The sequence below is a fragment of the Anomaloglossus baeobatrachus genome, chromosome 1 (genome assembly GCF_048569485.1).
Source record: "Anomaloglossus baeobatrachus isolate aAnoBae1 chromosome 1, aAnoBae1.hap1, whole genome shotgun sequence".
NCBI lineage: Eukaryota > Metazoa > Chordata > Amphibia > Anura > Aromobatidae > Anomaloglossus > Anomaloglossus baeobatrachus.
In genome coordinates, this window is record NC_134353.1 from 946,955,705 (window position 1) to 946,973,664 (window position 17,960).

The window sequence follows — 17,960 nt, forward strand, 5'->3', positions numbered from 1 at the left end:
CGTAAATTCTTTTTCTTATAGTTCCGTATTGGGAGACCCAGACCATGGGTGTTTAGCTTCTGCCTCCGGAGGACACACAAAGTACTACACTTAAAAGTGTAGCTCCTCCCTCTGAGCTTATACACCCCCTGGAGAACCAGATCTAGCCAGTTTAGTGCAAAAGCTGAAGGAGAATAGCCACCCACAAGTAGAACAGAGTAAGAACCGGAACAACCGGAGACTCTGTCCACGACAACAGCCGGTGATAACACACGGAACAAGAAAATTGCCAACAGGCAACAGGGAGGGTGCTGGGTCTCCCAATACGGAACTATAAGAAAAAGAATTTACGGTAAGTAACAAAATTCTCTTTTTCTTTATCGTTCCTTGGGAGACCCAGACCATGGGACGTTCCAAAGCTGTCCCTGGGTGGGAATAAACAGAAAAGAAGGGAATTTTGTTACTTACCGTAAATTCCTTTTCTTCTAGCTCCTATTGGGAGACCCAGACGATTGGGTGTATAGCACTGCCTCCGGAGGCCACACAAAGCACTACACTAAAAAGTGCAAGGCCCCTCCCCTTCTGGCTATACACCCCCAGTGGGATCACTGGCTCACCAGTTTTAGTGCAAAAGCAAGAAGGAGGAAAGCCAATAACTGGTTTAAACAAATTCACTCCGAAGTAACGTCGGAGAACTGAAAACCGTTCAACATGAACAACATGTGTACCCGAAAAACAACCAAAAATCCCGAAGGACAACAGGGCGGGTGCTGGGTCTCCCAATAGGAGCTAGAAGAAAAGGAATTTACGGTAAGTAACAAAATTCCCTTCTTCTTCGGCGCTCCATTGGGAGACCCAGACGATTGGGACGTCCAAAAGCTGTCCCTGGGTGGGTAAAGAAATACCTCATGTTAGAGCTGCAAGACAGCCCTCCCCTACGGGGAAGCAACTGCCGCCTGCAGGACTCTTCTACCTAGGCTGGCGTCCGCCGAAGCATAGGTATACACCTGATAATGTTTGGTGAAAGTGTGCAGACTCGACCAGGTAGCTGCCTGGCACACCTGTTGAGCCGTAGCCTGGTGTCGTAATGCCCAGGACGCACCCACGGCTCTGGTAGAATGGGCCTTCAGCCCTGATGGAACCGGAAGCCCAGCAGAACGGTAGGCTTCAAGAATTGGTTCTTTGATCCATCGAGCCAGGGTGGCTTTTGAAGCCTGCGACCCTTTGCGCTTACCAGCGACAAGGACAAAGAGTGCATCCGAGCGGCGCAGGGGCGCCGTGCGGGAAATGTAGATTCTGAGTGCTCTCGCCAGATCCAACAAATGTAGATCCTTTTCATACCGATGAACTGCATGCGGATAAAAGGAAGGCAAGGAGATATCCTGATTAAGGTGAAAAGAGGATACCACCTTAGGGAGAAACTCCTGAATGGGGCGCAGCACTACCTTGTCCTGGTGGAACACCAAGAAAGGAGCTTTGGATGACAGCGCTGCTAGTTCAGACACTCTCCGAAGAGACGTGACCGCTACCAGAAATGCCACTTTCTGTGAGAGTCGAGAAAGTGACACATCCCTCAGGGGCTCGAAAGGCGGCTTCTGGAGAGCAACAAGGACCTTGTTTAGATCCCACGGATCTAACGGCCTCCTGTACGGAGGTACGATATGACACACCCCCTGCAGGAACGTGCGCACCTTAGAAAGTCGCGCTAGACGCTTCTGAAAAAACACGGATAGTGCCGAGACTTGCCCTTTAAGGGAGCCGAGCGACAAGCCCTTTTCCAACCCAGATTGCAGGAAGGAAAGAAAGACAGGTAACGCGAATGGCCAGGGGGATACTCCTTGTGCAGAGCACCAGGATAAGAATATCTTCCACGTTCTGTGGTAGATCTTAGCAGACGTGGGCTTCCTAGCCTGTCTCATGGTGGCAACGACCCCTTGGGATAATCCTGAAGACGCTAGGATCCAGGACTCAATGGCCACACAGTCAGGTTCAGGGTCGCAGAATTCCGATGGAAAAACGGCCCTTGGGACAGTAAGTCTGGTCGGTCTGGTAGTGCCCACGGTTGGCCGACCGTGAGATGCCACAGATCCGGGTACCACGACCTCCTCGGCCAGTCTGGGGCGACGAGTATGACGCGGCCGCAATCGCATCTGATCTTGCGTAACACTCTGGGCAAGAGTGCCAGAGGTGGAAACACATAAGGGAGCCGGAACTGCGACCAATCTTGCACTAAGGCGTCTGCCGCTAGAGCTCTTTGATCGCGAGACCGCGCTATGAAGGTCGGGACCTTGTTGTTGTGCCGAGACGCCATTAGGTCGACGTCCGGCACCCCCCAGCGGCGGCAGATTTCCTGAAACACGTCCGGGTGAAGGGACCATTCCCCTGCGTCCATGCCCTGGCGACTGAGGAAGTCTGCTTCCCAGTTTTCTACGCCCGGGATGTGAACTGCGGATATGGTGGATGCGCTTTCCTCCACCCACATCAGAATCCGCCTGACTTCCTGGAAGGCTTGCCGACTGCGTGTCCCTCCTTGGTGGTTGATGTATGCCACCGCTGTGGAGTTGTCCGACTGAATTCGGATCTGCTTTCCTTCCAGCCACTGCTGGAAGGCTAATAGGGCAAGATACACTGCCCTGATTTCCAGAACATTGATCTGAAGGGTGGACTCCTGCTGAGTCCACGTCCCTTGAGCCCTGTGGTGGAGAAAAACTGCTCCCCACCCTGACAGACTCGCGTCTGTCGTGACCACTGCCCAGGATGGGGGCAGGAATGATCTTCCCTGTGATAATGAGGTGGGAAGAAGCCACCATTGCAGAGAGTCCTTGGTCATCTGAGAAAGGGAGACTGTCCTGTCTAGGGAAGTTGTCTTCCCGTCCCATTGGCGGAGAATGTCCCATTGAAGTGGGCGCAGATGAAACTGCGCGAACGGGACTGCCTCCATTGCTGCCACCATCTTCCCTAGGAAGTGCATGAGGCGCCTTAAGGGGTGCGACTGACCCTGAAGGAGAGACTGCACCCCTGTCTGTAGTGACCGCTGCTTGTCCAGCGGAAGCTTCACTATCGCTGAGAGAGTATGAAACTCCATGCCAAGATACGTTAGTGATTGAGTCGGTGCCAGGTTTGACTTTGAAAAGTTGATGATCCACCCGAAAGTCTGGAGAGTCTCCAGCGCAACATTCAGGCTGTGTTGGCATGCCTCTTGAGAGGGTGCTTTAACAAGTAGATCGTCTAAGTAAGGGATCACCGAATGTCCCTGAGAATGCAGGACTGCTACCACTGCCGCCATGACCTTGGTGAAAACCCGTGGGGCTGTCGCCAGACCAAATGGCAGAGCTACGAACTGGAGATGGTCGTCTCCTATCACGAAACGTAAAAAACGTTGGTGCTCTGTAGCAATCGGCACGTGGAGATAAGCATCTTTGATGTCTATTGATGCAAGGAAATCTCCTTGAGACATTGAGGCAATGACGGAGCGGAGGGATTCCATCCGGAACCGCCTGGCGTTCACATGCTTGTTGAGCAGCTTTAGGTCCAGAACAGGACGGAACGAGCCGTCCTTTTTTGGAACCACGAAGAGATTGGAGTAAAAACCTTGTCCTTGTTCCTGCAGAGGAACAGGGATCACCACTCCTTCTGCTCTTAGTGAGCACACCGCCTGCAGAAGGGCATTTGCTCGGTCGGGATGTGGGGAGGTTCTGAAGAACCGAGGCGGAGGATGAGAATTGAATTCTATCCTGTACCCGTGAGACAAAATGTCTGCTACCCACCGGTCTTTGACCTGTGGCAGCCAAATGTCGCAAAAGCGGGAGAGCCTGCCACCGACCGAGGATGCGGAGGGATGAGGCCGAAAGTCATGAGGCAGCCGCCTTGGAAGCGGTTCCTCCGGTTGCTTTCTTGGGGCGTGAATGAGCCCGCCAGGAATCTGAGCTCCTTTGCTCCTTCTGAGTCCCTTTGGACGAGGAGAATTGGGTCTTGCTGGAGCCTCGAAAGGACCGAAACCTCGACTGCCACTTCCTCTGTTGAGGTTTGCTCGATCTGGGCTGGGGTAAGGAGGAGTCCTTACCCTTGGACTGTTTAATGATCTCAGCCAATTGCTCACCAAACAGTCTGTCTCCAGATAGTGGCAAGCTGGTTAAACATTTCTTGGAAGCAGAATCTGCTTTCCATTCCTTTAACCACAAGGCTCTGCGCAAAACCACAGAGTTGGCAGACGCCATTGAGGTACGGCTCGTAGAGTCCAGGACAGCGTTGATAGCGTAAGTCGCAAACGCAGACATTTGCGAGGTTAGGGACGCTACTCGCGGCACTGCTGGACGTATGATAGAGTCCACCTGTGCCAGGCCAGCTGAAATAGCTTGGAGTGCCCACACGGCCGCGAATGCTGGAGCAAACGACGCGCCGATAGCTTCATAGACAGACTTTAACCAAAGGTCCATCTGTCTGTCATTGGCATCTTTAAGTGAAGCCCCATCTTCCACTGCAACTATGGATCTAGCCGCAAGCCTGGAGATTGGGGGGTCCACCTTTGGACACTGGGTCCAGCGTTTGACCACGTCAGGGGGAAAGGGATAACGTGTATCCTTAAGACGTTTGGAGAAACGCTTATCTGGATAAGCATGATGTTTCTGGACTGATTCTCTGAAGTCAGAGTGGTCCAGAAAAGTACTCAATTTACGCTTAGGATACCGGAAATGGAACTTCTCCTGCTGTGCAGCTGCCTCCTCTGCTGAAGGGGCTGGGGGAGAAATATCCAACAGTCTATTGATGGCCGCTATAAGGTCATTTACCATAGCGTCACCATCAGGGGTATCTAGATTGAGAGCGGTGTCAGGATTAGATTCCTGATCACCCACCTCTGTCTCCTCATACAGAGCCTCGTCTCGCTGAGACCCTGACCAGTGTGATGACGGCGAGGGTCTTTCCCAGCGAGCCCGCTTAGGCTGCCTGGGACTGTCATCCGAGTCAGAGTCTTCAGCCTGTGATGCCTGGGACCCCCTTGAAGTACGGATTAGCTCCAACTGAGGGGGACCGGGGAGCATAGACACAGCAGTGTCCATGGTCTGAGAAACTGGCCTGGACTGCAAGGTTTCCAGGATTTTTGTCATAGTCACAGACATCTTATCAGCAAAAACTGCAAATTCTGTCCCCGTCACCGGGGCAGGGTTCACAGGCGTCTCTGCCTGGGCCACTACTACCATAGACTCTGGCTGCCGAAGTGGCACAGGGATTGAACATTGCACACAATGGGGGTCATTGGAACCTGCCGGTAGATTAGCCCCACATGCGGCACAAGCAGTGCATACCGCCTGTGCCTTGGCACCCTTGCGTTTTGCGGATGACATGTTGTTGTCTCCTCAGAGCAATGTAGGGTATAAGCCAAGAAGCGACTGTACAGTGCAATATAAATATATATGGTACAGGGAAAAAATGCACCAAATAACACTGTGGCACTAGTGGGGCCAGCACTTATGTGCAGCTTACCGCCCGCATAAACGCGGGTGTGTGGTCGCCAGAGTCCCTTGTCTGAGTCCCCCAGAGCCTGTGTCCGTTCTCCAGCCAGACTGCATGCAGGAATGGCTGCCGGCGTCCTGTGGAGAGGGGCGGGCCCTGGGCGTGTTGAGACCAAGAGCGGGAAACTTGCGTCCCCACTGTGCCCAGTGAGAGGGCTGGAGTATGTAAATAAGACTCCAGCCCTCGGCGCTGACTATAGAACAGCGTCTCTCCCTTTCCCTGATTGACAGGGTGGGGGCGGGAACGAAGCAGAGCTAGGCCGCAAAAGCCGGGGACTAGATTTATGAGCGCTGCCGCCGTAAAAGCGCGGGCAGCGCGAGTCCCCGGCGCACTACAAGTCCCAGCCGCGCCGCCGCTCCCGGAGCGGCCGGCGCGGTAGTTCCCAAGACATAAAATCACTCAGCTAAGCTGCAGTGACTCTAACCCGAGCGCGCAGCGCTAGTGCCCCCGGCGCACTAGCACACCCAGCAAGCCTGGAGTGTGCGTGGCCTGTCTGTGCGGGGACACAGTACCTGAACGTTGCAGGGCCTTGTCCCTGACTGTACTCAGCTCCTCCAGCAGGGTCTCTGGGTCTGTGGATGGAGCTCGGCCTCAGGGTCTGGGGGCCGGTAAGATCCCACTTCCACAGAGCCCCTCAGGGGGATGGGGAAGGAAAGCAGCATGTGGGCTCCAGCCTCCGTACCCGCAATGGGTACCTCAACCTTACAAACCGCAAGTGGGGTGAGAAGGGAGCATGCTGGGGGCCCTATATGGGCCCTCTTTTCTTCCATCCGATAGAGTCAGCAGCTACTGCTGACTAAACAGTGGAGCTATGCGTGGATGTCTGACCTCCTTCGCACAAAGCAGAAAACTGGTGAGCCAGTGATCCCACTGGGGGTGTATAGCCAGAAGGGGAGGGGCCTTGCACTTTTTAGTGTAGTGCTTTGTGTGGCCTCCGGAGGCAGTGCTATACACCCAATCGTCTGGGTCTCCCAATGGAGCGCCGAAGAAAAGTAAGAAGTAGGCGGAGCCCAACTTCACAAGTGGGCGACAGCCGCCTGAAGGATGCGTCTGCCCTAGCTCGCATCTGCCGAAGCATGAGCATGCACTTGGTAGTGCTTCGAAAAGGTATGCAGGCTAGTCCAAGTGGCAGCCTGACAGACTTGTTGAGCCGTAGCCTGGTGCCTAAAAGTCCAAGAGGCACCGACAGCTCTGGTCGAATGTGCCTTGATCCCCGGCGGGGGAGGCACCTGAGTACTCTGGTAGGCGTCCGAAATGGTCGATCTAATCCAACGGGCCAAGGTCGGCTTAGAAGCAGAAAGGCCCTTGCGCCGCCCTGTGGTTAGCACAAAAATAGAGGTGCACCGCCTAAGCGCAGCGGTGCGAGCCACATAAATCCGGAGAGCACGCACCAGATCTAGAGTATGCAGCGCTTTCTCAAAGCGATGAACAGGGGCCGGACAGAAGGAAGGCAAGGAAATATCCTGGTTAAGGTGGAAGGGAGAAACCACCTTAGAAAGTCCGGGGTCGGACGGAGAACTACCTTGTCTTGGTGAAAAAACAAAAAAGGTGACTCCGAGGAGAGCGCAGCCAAATCAGAGACTCTCCTGAGAGAAGTTATGGCAACTAGAAAGGCCACCTTTTGAGAAAGACGATACAAAGAAACCTCCCTAAGAGGCTCAAAAGGGTGTTTCTGCAATACCGTGAGGACCAAGTTAAGGTCCCAGGGATCCAAGGGCCGCTGATAAGGTGGAATGATGTGAGACGCACCTTGCATGAAGGTGCGGACCTGAGCCAGCCGGGCGAGACGCCGCTGGAACAGCACTGATAGAGCTGAGACTTGTCCCTTGAGAGAGTTGAGGGACAGTCCTAGCTGCAGACCGGACTGTAAAAAAGACAGAAGGGTCGGCAACAAGAATGGCCAAGGAGAATGGCCGGAAGAGCGACACCAGGACAGGAAAATTTTCCAAGTCCTGTGATAGATCTTGACGGAGGAAGACTTACGGGCCCGAGTCATAGTGGAGATGACTTCAGGAGGAATACCAGAAGCCGTCAAAATCCAGGACTCAAGAGCCACGCCGTCAATTTGAGTGCCGCAGAATTCGGGCGGAAAAACGGACCTTGCGAGAGCAGGTCTGGACGGTCCGGAAGATGCCACGACATCTCCACGGACAGTTGGAGCAGGTCCGGATACCAAGCTCGCCTGGGCCAGTCCGGTGCAATGAGGATGACTCAACGGCCCTCCATTCTGATCTTGCGCAGGACTCTGGGCAAGAGAGCTAGAGGGGGAAACACGTAGGACAGACGAAACTGGGACCAGTCTTGAGCCAGAGCGTCCGCGGCGAAGGCCTGAGGATCGTGGGAGCGAGCCACGTAAACCGGAACCTTGCTGTTGTGACGGGATGCCATTAGGTCCACGTCCGGAGTGCCCCACTTGCGGCAGATTGACTGAAACACTGCCGGGTGCAGGGACCACTAGCCACCGTCCACGGATTGACGGCTGAGATAATCTGCCTCCCAGTTTTCTACGCCAGGGATGTGGACTGCAGATATGGTGGACATGGAGTCCTCCGCCCATTGAAGGATGCGTTGGACCTCCAACATTGCCAGGCGGCTGCGTGTCCCGCCTTGGTGATTGATGTAGGCAACCGCTGTCGTGTTGTCTGACTGGACTCGAATGTGCCTGCCCGCCAATATGTGGTGAAAGGCTAGGAAAGCTAGAAGCACAGCTCTGGTTTCCAGCACATTGATTGAAAGGGCTGACTCGGACGGAGTCCAAGTGCCCTGTGGTGGAGATGTACCGCTCCCCAGCCGGATAGGCTGGCATCCGTGGTGAGAATCACCCAGGACGGAGCCAGGAAGGAGCGCCCTTGGGACAGGGAGAGAGGTCGAAGCCACCACTGAAGAGAGCTCTTGGTCCGTGGCAACAGAGCCACTAACCTCTGTAAGGAGGAAGGCCGCTTGTCCCAACAGCGGAGAATGTCCGGCTGCAGAGGACGCAGATGGAACTGGGCAAAGGGAACCGCCTCCATGGAAGCCACCATTTGACCCAGCACCTGCATCAGGCGCCTGAGGGAATAACGGCGGGGCCTCAGGAGAGAGCGTACCGCTAGCCGGAGAGACTGCTGTTTGATTAAGGGCAACTTCACAAGTGCAGGCAAAGTCTCGAACTGCATCCCTAGGTACGTGAGCCTCTGGGTCGGAGTCAGAGTGGATTTGGGAAGATTGACAATCCACCCGAATTGGGCTAGGGTGGCGAGAGTGAGCGAAACACTCCGCTGACAGTCTGCGCTGGATGGACCCTTGACCAGAAGGTCGTCCAGATAAGGAAGCACTGCTAACCCCTGGAGGTGCAGGACCGCAATCACTGCCGCCATGACCTTGGTGAATACCCGAGGGGCCGTGGCTGACCCGAAGGGGAGAGCCACGAATTGGAAATGATCCTCTCCTATCGCAAAACGTAACCAACGCGGATGTGACACTGCAATTGGCACATGTAGATAGGCATCTCTGATGTTGATGGACGCCAGGAACTCCCCTTGGGTCATAGAGGCAATGACTGATCGCAGGGACTCCATGCGAAAATGCCGCACCCGAACATGCTTGTTGAGAAGCTTGAGATCCAGGATGGGCCGGAAGGTACCGTCCTTTTTTGGAACTAGGAAGAGATTTGAGTAAAAACCTCTGAACCGTTCCTGAGCGGGAACTGGGACAATCACTCCGTTTGCCTGCAAGGACGCCACGGCCTGCGAGAAGGCGGCGGCCTTGGAGCAGGGGGGGAGTTGAGAGAAAAAATCTGATTGGAGGGCTGGAAGAGAGTTCTATTCTGTAGCCGTGAGATATGATGTCTCTCACTCACTGATCGGAGAATTGCTTTAACCAAGCGTCGCCAAAGTGGGAGAGCCTGCCACCGACTAAGGACGTGGCTGGAGCGGGCCGAGAGTCATGAGGAGGCTGCCTTAGTGGCAGAACCTCCTGCGGTCTTCTGCGGACGCGCTTTTGGGCGCCAGTTGGATTTCTGATCCTTGGCTGAGTTAGCGGACGAGGCGGAAGGCTTAGAGGACGACCAGTTGGAGGAACGAAAGGAACGAAACCTCGATTGATTCCTACCCTGGGTGGGTTTCCTGGTCTTGGTTTGTGGCATGGAAGTACTCTTCCCGCCAGTATCTTCTTTAATGATTTCATCCAGCTGTTCACCAAACAGCCGTGAACCAGCAAAAGGGAGCCCAGCAAGCAACTTCTTGGCAGCAGCATCTGCCTTCCACTCTCGAAGCCACAAAATCCTGCGGATAACAAGAGAATTAGCTGAAGCCACCGCAGTGCGGTGAGCAGCCTCTAGCATAGCAGACATGGCATAGGATGAAAAAGCTGAAGCCTGAGCAGTTAAGGTAACCATCTCAGGCATAGATTCCTTGGTGAGGGAATGCATCTCCTCTAGAGAAGCAGAGATGGCTTTGAGAGCCCACACTGCTGCAAAAGTCGGGGAAAACGCGGCCCCCGCAGCTTCATACACAGATTTGGCCAGAAGGTCAATCTGACGGTCAGTGGAATCCTTAAGTGAGGTGCCGTCAGCCACCGACAAGACGGTCCGGGCTGAGAGCCTAGACACCGGGGGTCTACTTTTGGGGAGTGAGACCACTCCTTGACCACCTCAGGTGGAAATGGAAACCGGTCATCAGAACCACGCTTTGGAAAGCGTTTGTCAGGGCAGGCCCTGGGTTTGGTCACAGCGGCCTGAAAACTGGAGTGGTTAAAGAACACACTCTTCACTCTCTTAGGTGAGGTAAACTGATGTTTTTCTGCCAAAGAGAGTTGCTCCTCTGACACTGGCGGATTCAGATCCGGCACAGAATTAATAGAAGCAATCAAATCACTAAGATCTGAGTCACCCTCAGAGAAATCAATAGGATACATAGCCTCCGAGCCCCCAGCGAGGGCATCCTCCTCATCTTGAGAGTCAGCTCTTGAGACAGAGCCGTGGGATGGGGAGGGGGAGGAAACCCTGCGCCTTTTCTTAGAAGGACGGGGTCTGGGATCAGATGATGAATCCTCCGTGAGCTCTAATGGACGGAGGTCAGAGGATAGGAGTCCTCTGTCAAGAGTATTAGAGGCACCCTGTGAGGGGGGCTGATGCATATTCATCAAAGTCCTGGACAAAAGTCCTATGGACTCAGCAAATGACTGGGATATGGACCTAGAAAAGGACTCTACCCAGGCCGGGGGTTCAGTCACAGGTGCAGCAGCAGCCTGAGAGACCACTGGGGGTGAGACTCCAGGCTGTGGCACCGCCAAGTTAGAGCAACCATCACAGTGTGGATAAATGCTCGGCTCAGGCAGCAGGAGCTTACATGCAGTGCATGCAGAATAAAGCTTTGGAGCCTTGCTCCTTGTGTGAGACATGCTGCTGGAGTGGGGGCTTTGCAGAGAATGAACCCCAGGGAGAATATACAGAGGTCCACAACCGGAGACCGGCTGTGGTTTACCAGACCGCTGAGCGCGGTGTTGTGTGCCCTCCAGATCCCGAAGCCCAGTCCCCCAGTGCGCAGCACCTCAGCAGAGATGCAGAATGCAGGATGTCCCAGAGCAGAGTGAACTCTGCCTGAGAAATGGGGCGTTCCTATAAAAGAGCGGGAACTGGAGGGCTATAGAGACCTGCAGGGAAGGAGGGACGCCCCAGCAGTGGGGAGTGTCCCTCCCCTGTGTAGAACGGCCGCCGGGAGGAGCCGAACCTGTCCCTCTGCTTGAGTGACATGCGAGGGCAGGAAAACGAAACTAGGCCTCCGGCGAAGCCGGGGCCTAAATTTAATCGGCGAGGCCGACAAGCAGGCACAGTCAGCGCGGTTCTCTGGCAAAAGCTGGAGAACCCGCCGGAAAAGTTAAAAACAATCACATACAGCATACTCTCCCCTTACAATAAAGAACCGGGACCCCCAACATAAACGTCTCAGGTACTTAGCTGCTGAGACGCAGGGCCATGTCCCTGGGGATGAGTGCTCCGGTCCAACAGAATCCTCAAGGGGCTGTGGATGGAGACCGGACTCCTGCCAGGCATGAAGACCGTGCTGGCTCCCACTTCAAGCCAGAGCCCAGAAAGGATGGTGAAGGAGCGCGGCATGTAAGGCTTCAGCCTTGTAAATCAACCTTGACAACACCGCCGACACAGAGGGGAGAGAAGGGACATGCCGGGAGTCCAGACTGGACCCGCTTTTCTTCAAACTCTTTCCAAAAGTCAAACAAATCAGATGAGAATGCATGTGTGGATGTATGACCTCCTGACACAAAGCAATAAACTGGCTAGGACTGGCTACCAGGGGTGTATAAGCTCAGAGGGAGGAGCTACACTTTTAAGTGTAGTACTTTGTGTGTCCTCCGGAGGCAGAAGCTAAACACCCATGGTCTGGGTCTACCAAAGGAACGATAAAGAAATGAGGGATCGTCGGTGCACTTTTGGAGTGACTCAGGTCTCTACACCGTTCACCCCCTCGATACCATCACCTCCGCACTTCCACTTTGCCTCATTAACTGCACTCACGTGCCCAGAGTGAGCGCAGCCGGAACAAGTGTCATGCACTCATCCCTCGCTCCTGTCTGCAGAAAGCGGCAGCAGACAGGAGAGGGAGGGTTACACGGCCCGATCCCACGTCCTAGCTATAACCTGTAGTTCCTTCAGTTTTTGATGGTTACGGTCATCGTAGATGATACAAAAGATATATAAAACTTACCAGGTTGGAAAGACCCTCCTCTTCCTCTACCGCCTCTTCCTCTTGATCTAGAATTGTCATTGTTAAACCCTGCACAAAGAAAAAAAATATATAAAAAATTGCTTATTTCTTGGGAACAGAACAATTGACTATTGTCTAGTCTTTCATATTGTCCAGCTGGTTTGCACAATTCTGATTTGGTGCAGACTTTTATTTTAGTATTTAACATTGTACACTGAGTGAACAGGAATTGTGAAGGTAGCCTGGGCTATAGGTCGTTTGTCCAGATGTAATAAGATTTTCTGTGTAGGGAAATAATCAAAGTATAGATGCCGTTGCAAAGAAGGGAATTTTGTTTACTTACCGTAAATTCCTTTTCTTCTAGCTCCTATTGGGAGACCCAGACAATTGGGGTGTATAGCTTCTGCCTCCGGAGGCCACACAAAGTATTACACTTTAAAAAGTGTAACCCCTCCCCTCTGCCTATACACCCTCCCGTGCATCACGGGCCCCTTAGTTTTGGTGCCAAAGCAGGAAGGAGGAAACTTATAAATTGGTCTAAGGTAAACTCAATCCGAAGGATGTTCGGAGAACTGAAACCATGAACCAAAGAACAATTCAACATGAACAACATGTGTACACAAAAGAACAACAGCCCGAAGGGAACAGGGGCGGGTGCTGGGTCTCCCAATAGGAGCTAGAAGAAAAGGAATTTACGGTAAGTAAACAAAATTCCCTTCTTTGTCGCTCCATTGGGAGACCCAGACAATTGGGACGTCCAAAAGCAGTCCCTGGGTGGGTAAAAGAATACCTCGATAAAAAGAGCCGTAAAACGGCCCCCTCTTACAGGTGGGCAACCGCCGCCTGAAGGACTCGCCTACCTAGGCTGGCATCTGCCGAAGCATAGGCATGCACCTGATAGTGTTTTGTGAAAGTGTGCAGACTCGACCAGGTAGCCGCCTGACACACCTGCTGAGCCGTAGCCTGGTGCCGCAATGCCCAGGACGCACCTACGGCTCTGGTAGAATGGGCTTTCAGCCCTGAAAGAACCGGAAGCCCAGACGAACGGTAGGCTTCAAGAATCGGTTCCTTGATCCACCGAGCCAAGGTTGACTTGGAAGCCTGCCACCCCTTACGCTGGCCAGCGACAAGGACAAAGAGCGCATCAGAACGGCGCAGGGGCGCCGTGCGAGAAATGTAGAGTCTGAGTGCTCTCACGAGATCTAACAAGTGCAAATCCTTTTCACATTGGTGAACTGGATTAGGACAAAAAGAAGGTAAGGAGATATCCTGATTGAGATGAAAAGGGGATACCACCTTAGGGAGAAATTCCGGGACTGGACGCAGAACCACCTTATCCTGGTGAAACACCAGGAAGGGGGCTTTGCATGACAGCACTGCTAGCTCAGACACTCTCCGAAGTGATGTGACTGCCACTAGGAAGACCACCTTCTGCAAAAGGCGTGAAAGAGAAACATCCCTCATCGGCTCGAAAGGTGGTTTCTGAAGAGCCGTTAGCACCCTGTTAAGATCCCAGTGTTCTAGCGGACGCTTGTAAGGTGGGACTATGTGGCAAACCCCCTGCAGGAACGTGCGTACCTGCGGAAGCCTGGCTAGACGCTTTTGAAAAAACACGGAAAGCGCCGATACTTGTCCCTTGAGAGAGCCGAGAGACAAACCCTTGTCCATTCCGGATTGAAGGAAAGACAGAAAAGTGGGCAAGGCAAACGGCCAGGGAGTAAAACCCTGATCAGAGCACCAGGATAAGAAGATCCTCCACGTCCTGTGGTAGATCTTGGCGGACGTTGGTTTCCTGGCCTGTCTCATAGTGGCAATAACCTCTTGAGATAACCCTGAGGACGCTAGGATCCAGGACTCAATGGCCACACAGTCAGGTTGAGGGCCGCAGAATTCAGATGGAAAAATGGCCCTTGAGACAGCAAGTCTGGTCGGTCTGGTAGTGCCCACGGTTGACCCACCGTGAGATGCCACAGATCCGGGTACCACGACCTCCTCGGCCAGTCTGGGGCGATGAGGATGGCGCGGCGGCAGTCGGACCTGATCTTGCGTAACACTCTGGGCAGCAGTGCCAGAGGAGGAAATACATAAGGCAGTCGAAACTGCGACCAATCTTGAACTAATGCGTCTGCCGCCAGAGCTCTGTGATCTTGAGACCGTGCCATGAATGCCGGGACTTTGTTGTTGTGCCGGGACGCCATTAGGTCGACGTCAGGCGTTCCCCAGCGGCAACAGATCTCTTGAAACACGTCCGGGTGAAGAGACCATTCCCCTGCGTCCATGCCCTGGCGATTGAGAAAGTCTGCTTCCCAGTTTTCTACGCCCGGGATGAGAACTGCGGAGATGGTGGAGGCTGTGGCTTCCACCCACAGCAGAATCCGCCGAACTTCTTGGAAAGCTTGACGACTGCGTGTGCCGCCTTGGTGGTTGATGTACGCCACCGCCGTGGCGTTGTCCGACTGAATTCGAATCTGCCTGCCCTCCAGCCACAGCTGGAACGCCTTTAGGGCTAGATACACTGCCCTTATCTCCAGAACATTGATCTGAAGGGAGGACTCTGTCGGAGTCCAGGTTCCCTGAGCCCTGTGGTGGAGGAAGACCGCTCCCCACCCTGACAGACTCGCGTCCGTCGTGACCACAGCCCAGGATGGGGGCAGGAAGGATTTTCCCTTCGACAAAGAAGTGGGAAGAAGCCACCACTGAAGAGAGGCTTTGGCTGCCCGAGAAAGGGAGACGTTCCTGTCGAGGGACGTCGACCTCCTGTCCCATTTGCGGAGAATGTCCCATTGGAGTGGACGCAGATGAAACTGCGCAAATGGAACTGCCTCCATTGCTGCCACCATCTTCCCTAGGAAGTGCATGAGGCGCCTCAAGGGGTGTGACTGGGCTCGAAGGAGAGATTGCACCCCTGTCTGTAGTGAACGCTGTTTGTCCAGCGGTAGCTTCACTATCGCTGAGAGAGTATGAAACTCCATCCCGAGGTAAGCTAGCGATTGGGTCGGTGTCAATTTTGACTTTGGGAAATTGATGATCCACCCGAACCTCTGGAGAGTCTCCAGAGCAGTGTTCAGGCTGTGTTGGCATGCCACCCGGGAGGGTGCCTTGACTAGAAGATCGTCTAAGTAAGGGATCACCGAGTGTCCCTGAGAGTGTAGGACTGCCACCACTGTTGCCATGACCTTGGTGAAGACCCGTGGGGCTATCGCCAGGCCGAAAGGCAGTGCCACGAACTGAAGGTGTTCGTCTCCGATGGCGAAACGCAGGAAGCGCTGATGCTCTGGTGCAATCGGCACGTGGAGATAAGCATCCCTGATGTCGATTGATGCTAGGAAGTCTCCTTGGGACATCGAGGCGATGACGGAGCGGAGAGATTCCATCCGGAACCGTCTGGTTTTCACGTGTCTGTTGAGCAGTTTGAGGTCCAGAACGGGACGGAATCATCCGTCCTTTTTTGGCACCACAAACAAGTTGGAGTAAAAACCGCGACCACATTCTTGAAGGGGAACAGGGATCACCACTCCTTTTGCCTTCAAAGTGTTCACCGCCTGAAAAAGAGCATCGGCTCGCTCGGGGGTCGGGGATGTTCTGAAGAAACGAGTCGGAGGACGAGAGCTGAGCTCTATCCTGTAACCGTGAGACAGAATGTCTCTCACCCATCGGTCTTGGACATGTGGCAACCAGGCGTCGCAAAAGCGGGAGAGCCTGCCACCGACCGAGGATGCGGTTTGGGGAGGCCGAAAGTCATGAGGAGGCCGCCTTGGGGGCGGTTCCTCCGGCGGTCTTTTTAGGACGTGACTTAGACCGCCATGAATCAGAGTTCCTCTGGCCCTTCTGTGGCCTGTTGGACGTGGAGAATTGAGATCTGGCTGAGGACCGAAAGGACCGAAACCTCGGTTGTATCTTCCGTTGCTGAGGTCTGTTTGGTTTGGACTGGGGTAAGGACGAGTTCTTTCCCTTGGATTGTTTAATAATTTCATCCAATTGCTCGCCAAACAGACGGTCGCCAGAAAATGGCAAACCGGTTAAGAACTTCTTGGAAGCAGAGTCTGCCTTCCATTCGCGTAGCCACATGGCCCTGCGGACTGCCACTGAATTGGCGGATGCAACCGCTGTACGGCTCGCAGAGTCCAGGACGGCGTTCATGGCGTAGGACGAAAAAGCCGACGCCTGAGAGGTTAAAGACACAACCTGCGGAGTAGAGGCACGTGTGACTGCATTAATCTCAGACAGACAAGCTGAGATAGCTTGGAGTGCCCATACGGCTGCGAATGCCGGAGCAAAAGACGCGCCTATGGCTTCATAGATGAATTTCATCAGGAGCTCTATTTGCCTGTCAGTGGCATCCTTGAGCGATGAACCATCTGCTACTATGGATCTAGCCGCCAGTCTGGAGACTGGAGGATCCACCTTGGGACACTGAGCCCAACCCTTAACTACGTCAGAGGGGAAGGGGTAACGTGTGTCATTAAGGCGCTTAGTAAAGCGCTTGTCCGGAAATGCTCGGTGCTTCTGGACAGCATCTCTGAAGTTGGAGTGATCGAAAAACGCACTCCGTGTACGTTTGGGAAACCTAAATTGGTGTTTCTCCTGCTGTGAAGCCGACTCCTCTATCGGTGGAGTTGGAGGAGAAAGTTATAGCACATGGTTGATGGACGCTATAAGGTCATTTACTATGGCGTCCCCTTCGGGTGTATCAAGATTGAGAGCAACGTCAGGATCAGAGCCCTGATCTGCCACCTCCGCTTCATCCTCCAGAGAGTCCTCATGCTGAGACCCTGAGCAGTGTGAGGAAGTCGAGGGAAGTTCCCAGCGAGCCCGCTTAGCCGGTCTGGGACTGCGGTCCGTGTCGGAGTCCTCACCGTGGGACCTAGGAGACACCCCAGGAGCACTTTGCTGCGCCGACCGAGGGGGGCCTGGGGGCAATGATTCAACAGTGCCCGGGGCCTGTGTTACCGGTCTGGACTGCAAAGCTTCTAGTATCTTAGCAGACCATCTATCCATAGACTGAGTCATGGATTGTGAAAGTGACTCAAAGTTTCTCAGCCAACACTGCAAACTCTGTCCCTGCCACCTGGACAGTGGCAGCCGGTGGTTCTACCTGGGCCGAGGGTCCCCCCAGTGCCTGAGGCTCCGGCTGAGTGAGTGTCACAGGGGCCGAGCATTGCACACAATGAGGGTAGGTGGAACCTGCAGGTAACAGCCGCAGAAGAGGTACAGGTTGCAAAGAAGGGAATTTTGTTACTTACCGTAAATTCCTTTTCTTCTAGCTCTTATTGGGAGACCCAGACGATTGGGTGTATAGCACTGCCTCCGGAGGCCACACAAAGCAATTACACTAAAAAGTGTAAGGCCCCTCCCCTTCTGGCTATACACCCCCAGTGGGATCACTGGCTCACCAGTTTTAGTGCAAAAGCAAGAAGGAGGAAAGCCAATAACTGGTTTAAACAAATTCTCTCCGAGTAACTTCGGAGAACTGAAAACCGTTCAACATGAACAACATGTGTACCCGCAAACAACCAACAATCCCGAAGGACAACAGGGCGGGTGCTGGGTCTCCCAATAAGAGCTAGAAGAAAAGGAATTTACGGTAAGTAACAAAATTCCCTTCTTCTTCGTCGCTCTATTGGGAGACCCAGACGATTGGGACGTCCAAAAGCTGTCCCTGGGTGGGTAAAGAAATACCTCATGTTAGAGCTGCAAAACAGCCCTCCCCTACGGGGAGGCAACTGCCGCCTGCAGGACTCTTCTACCTAGGCTGGCGTCCGCCGAAGC

The 17,960-nt window shown here is 53.8% G+C and overlaps 1 protein-coding gene across 9 annotated transcripts in view; it reads right to left on the minus strand.

Annotated features, from left to right (window-relative positions):
- Window positions 1–17,960, minus strand: part of DDX4 (DEAD-box helicase 4) — a 388,261-nt gene that overhangs the window by 218,828 nt on the left and 151,473 nt on the right. For all 9 annotated transcript variants that reach the window (XM_075328899.1, XM_075328957.1, XM_075328939.1 and 6 more), the window contains one exon: window positions 12,192–12,260. In XM_075328899.1, coding sequence (XP_075185014.1) covers window positions 12,192–12,260 — 69 coding nt within the window. The remainder of the gene's footprint in view (window positions 1–12,191; window positions 12,261–17,960) is intronic.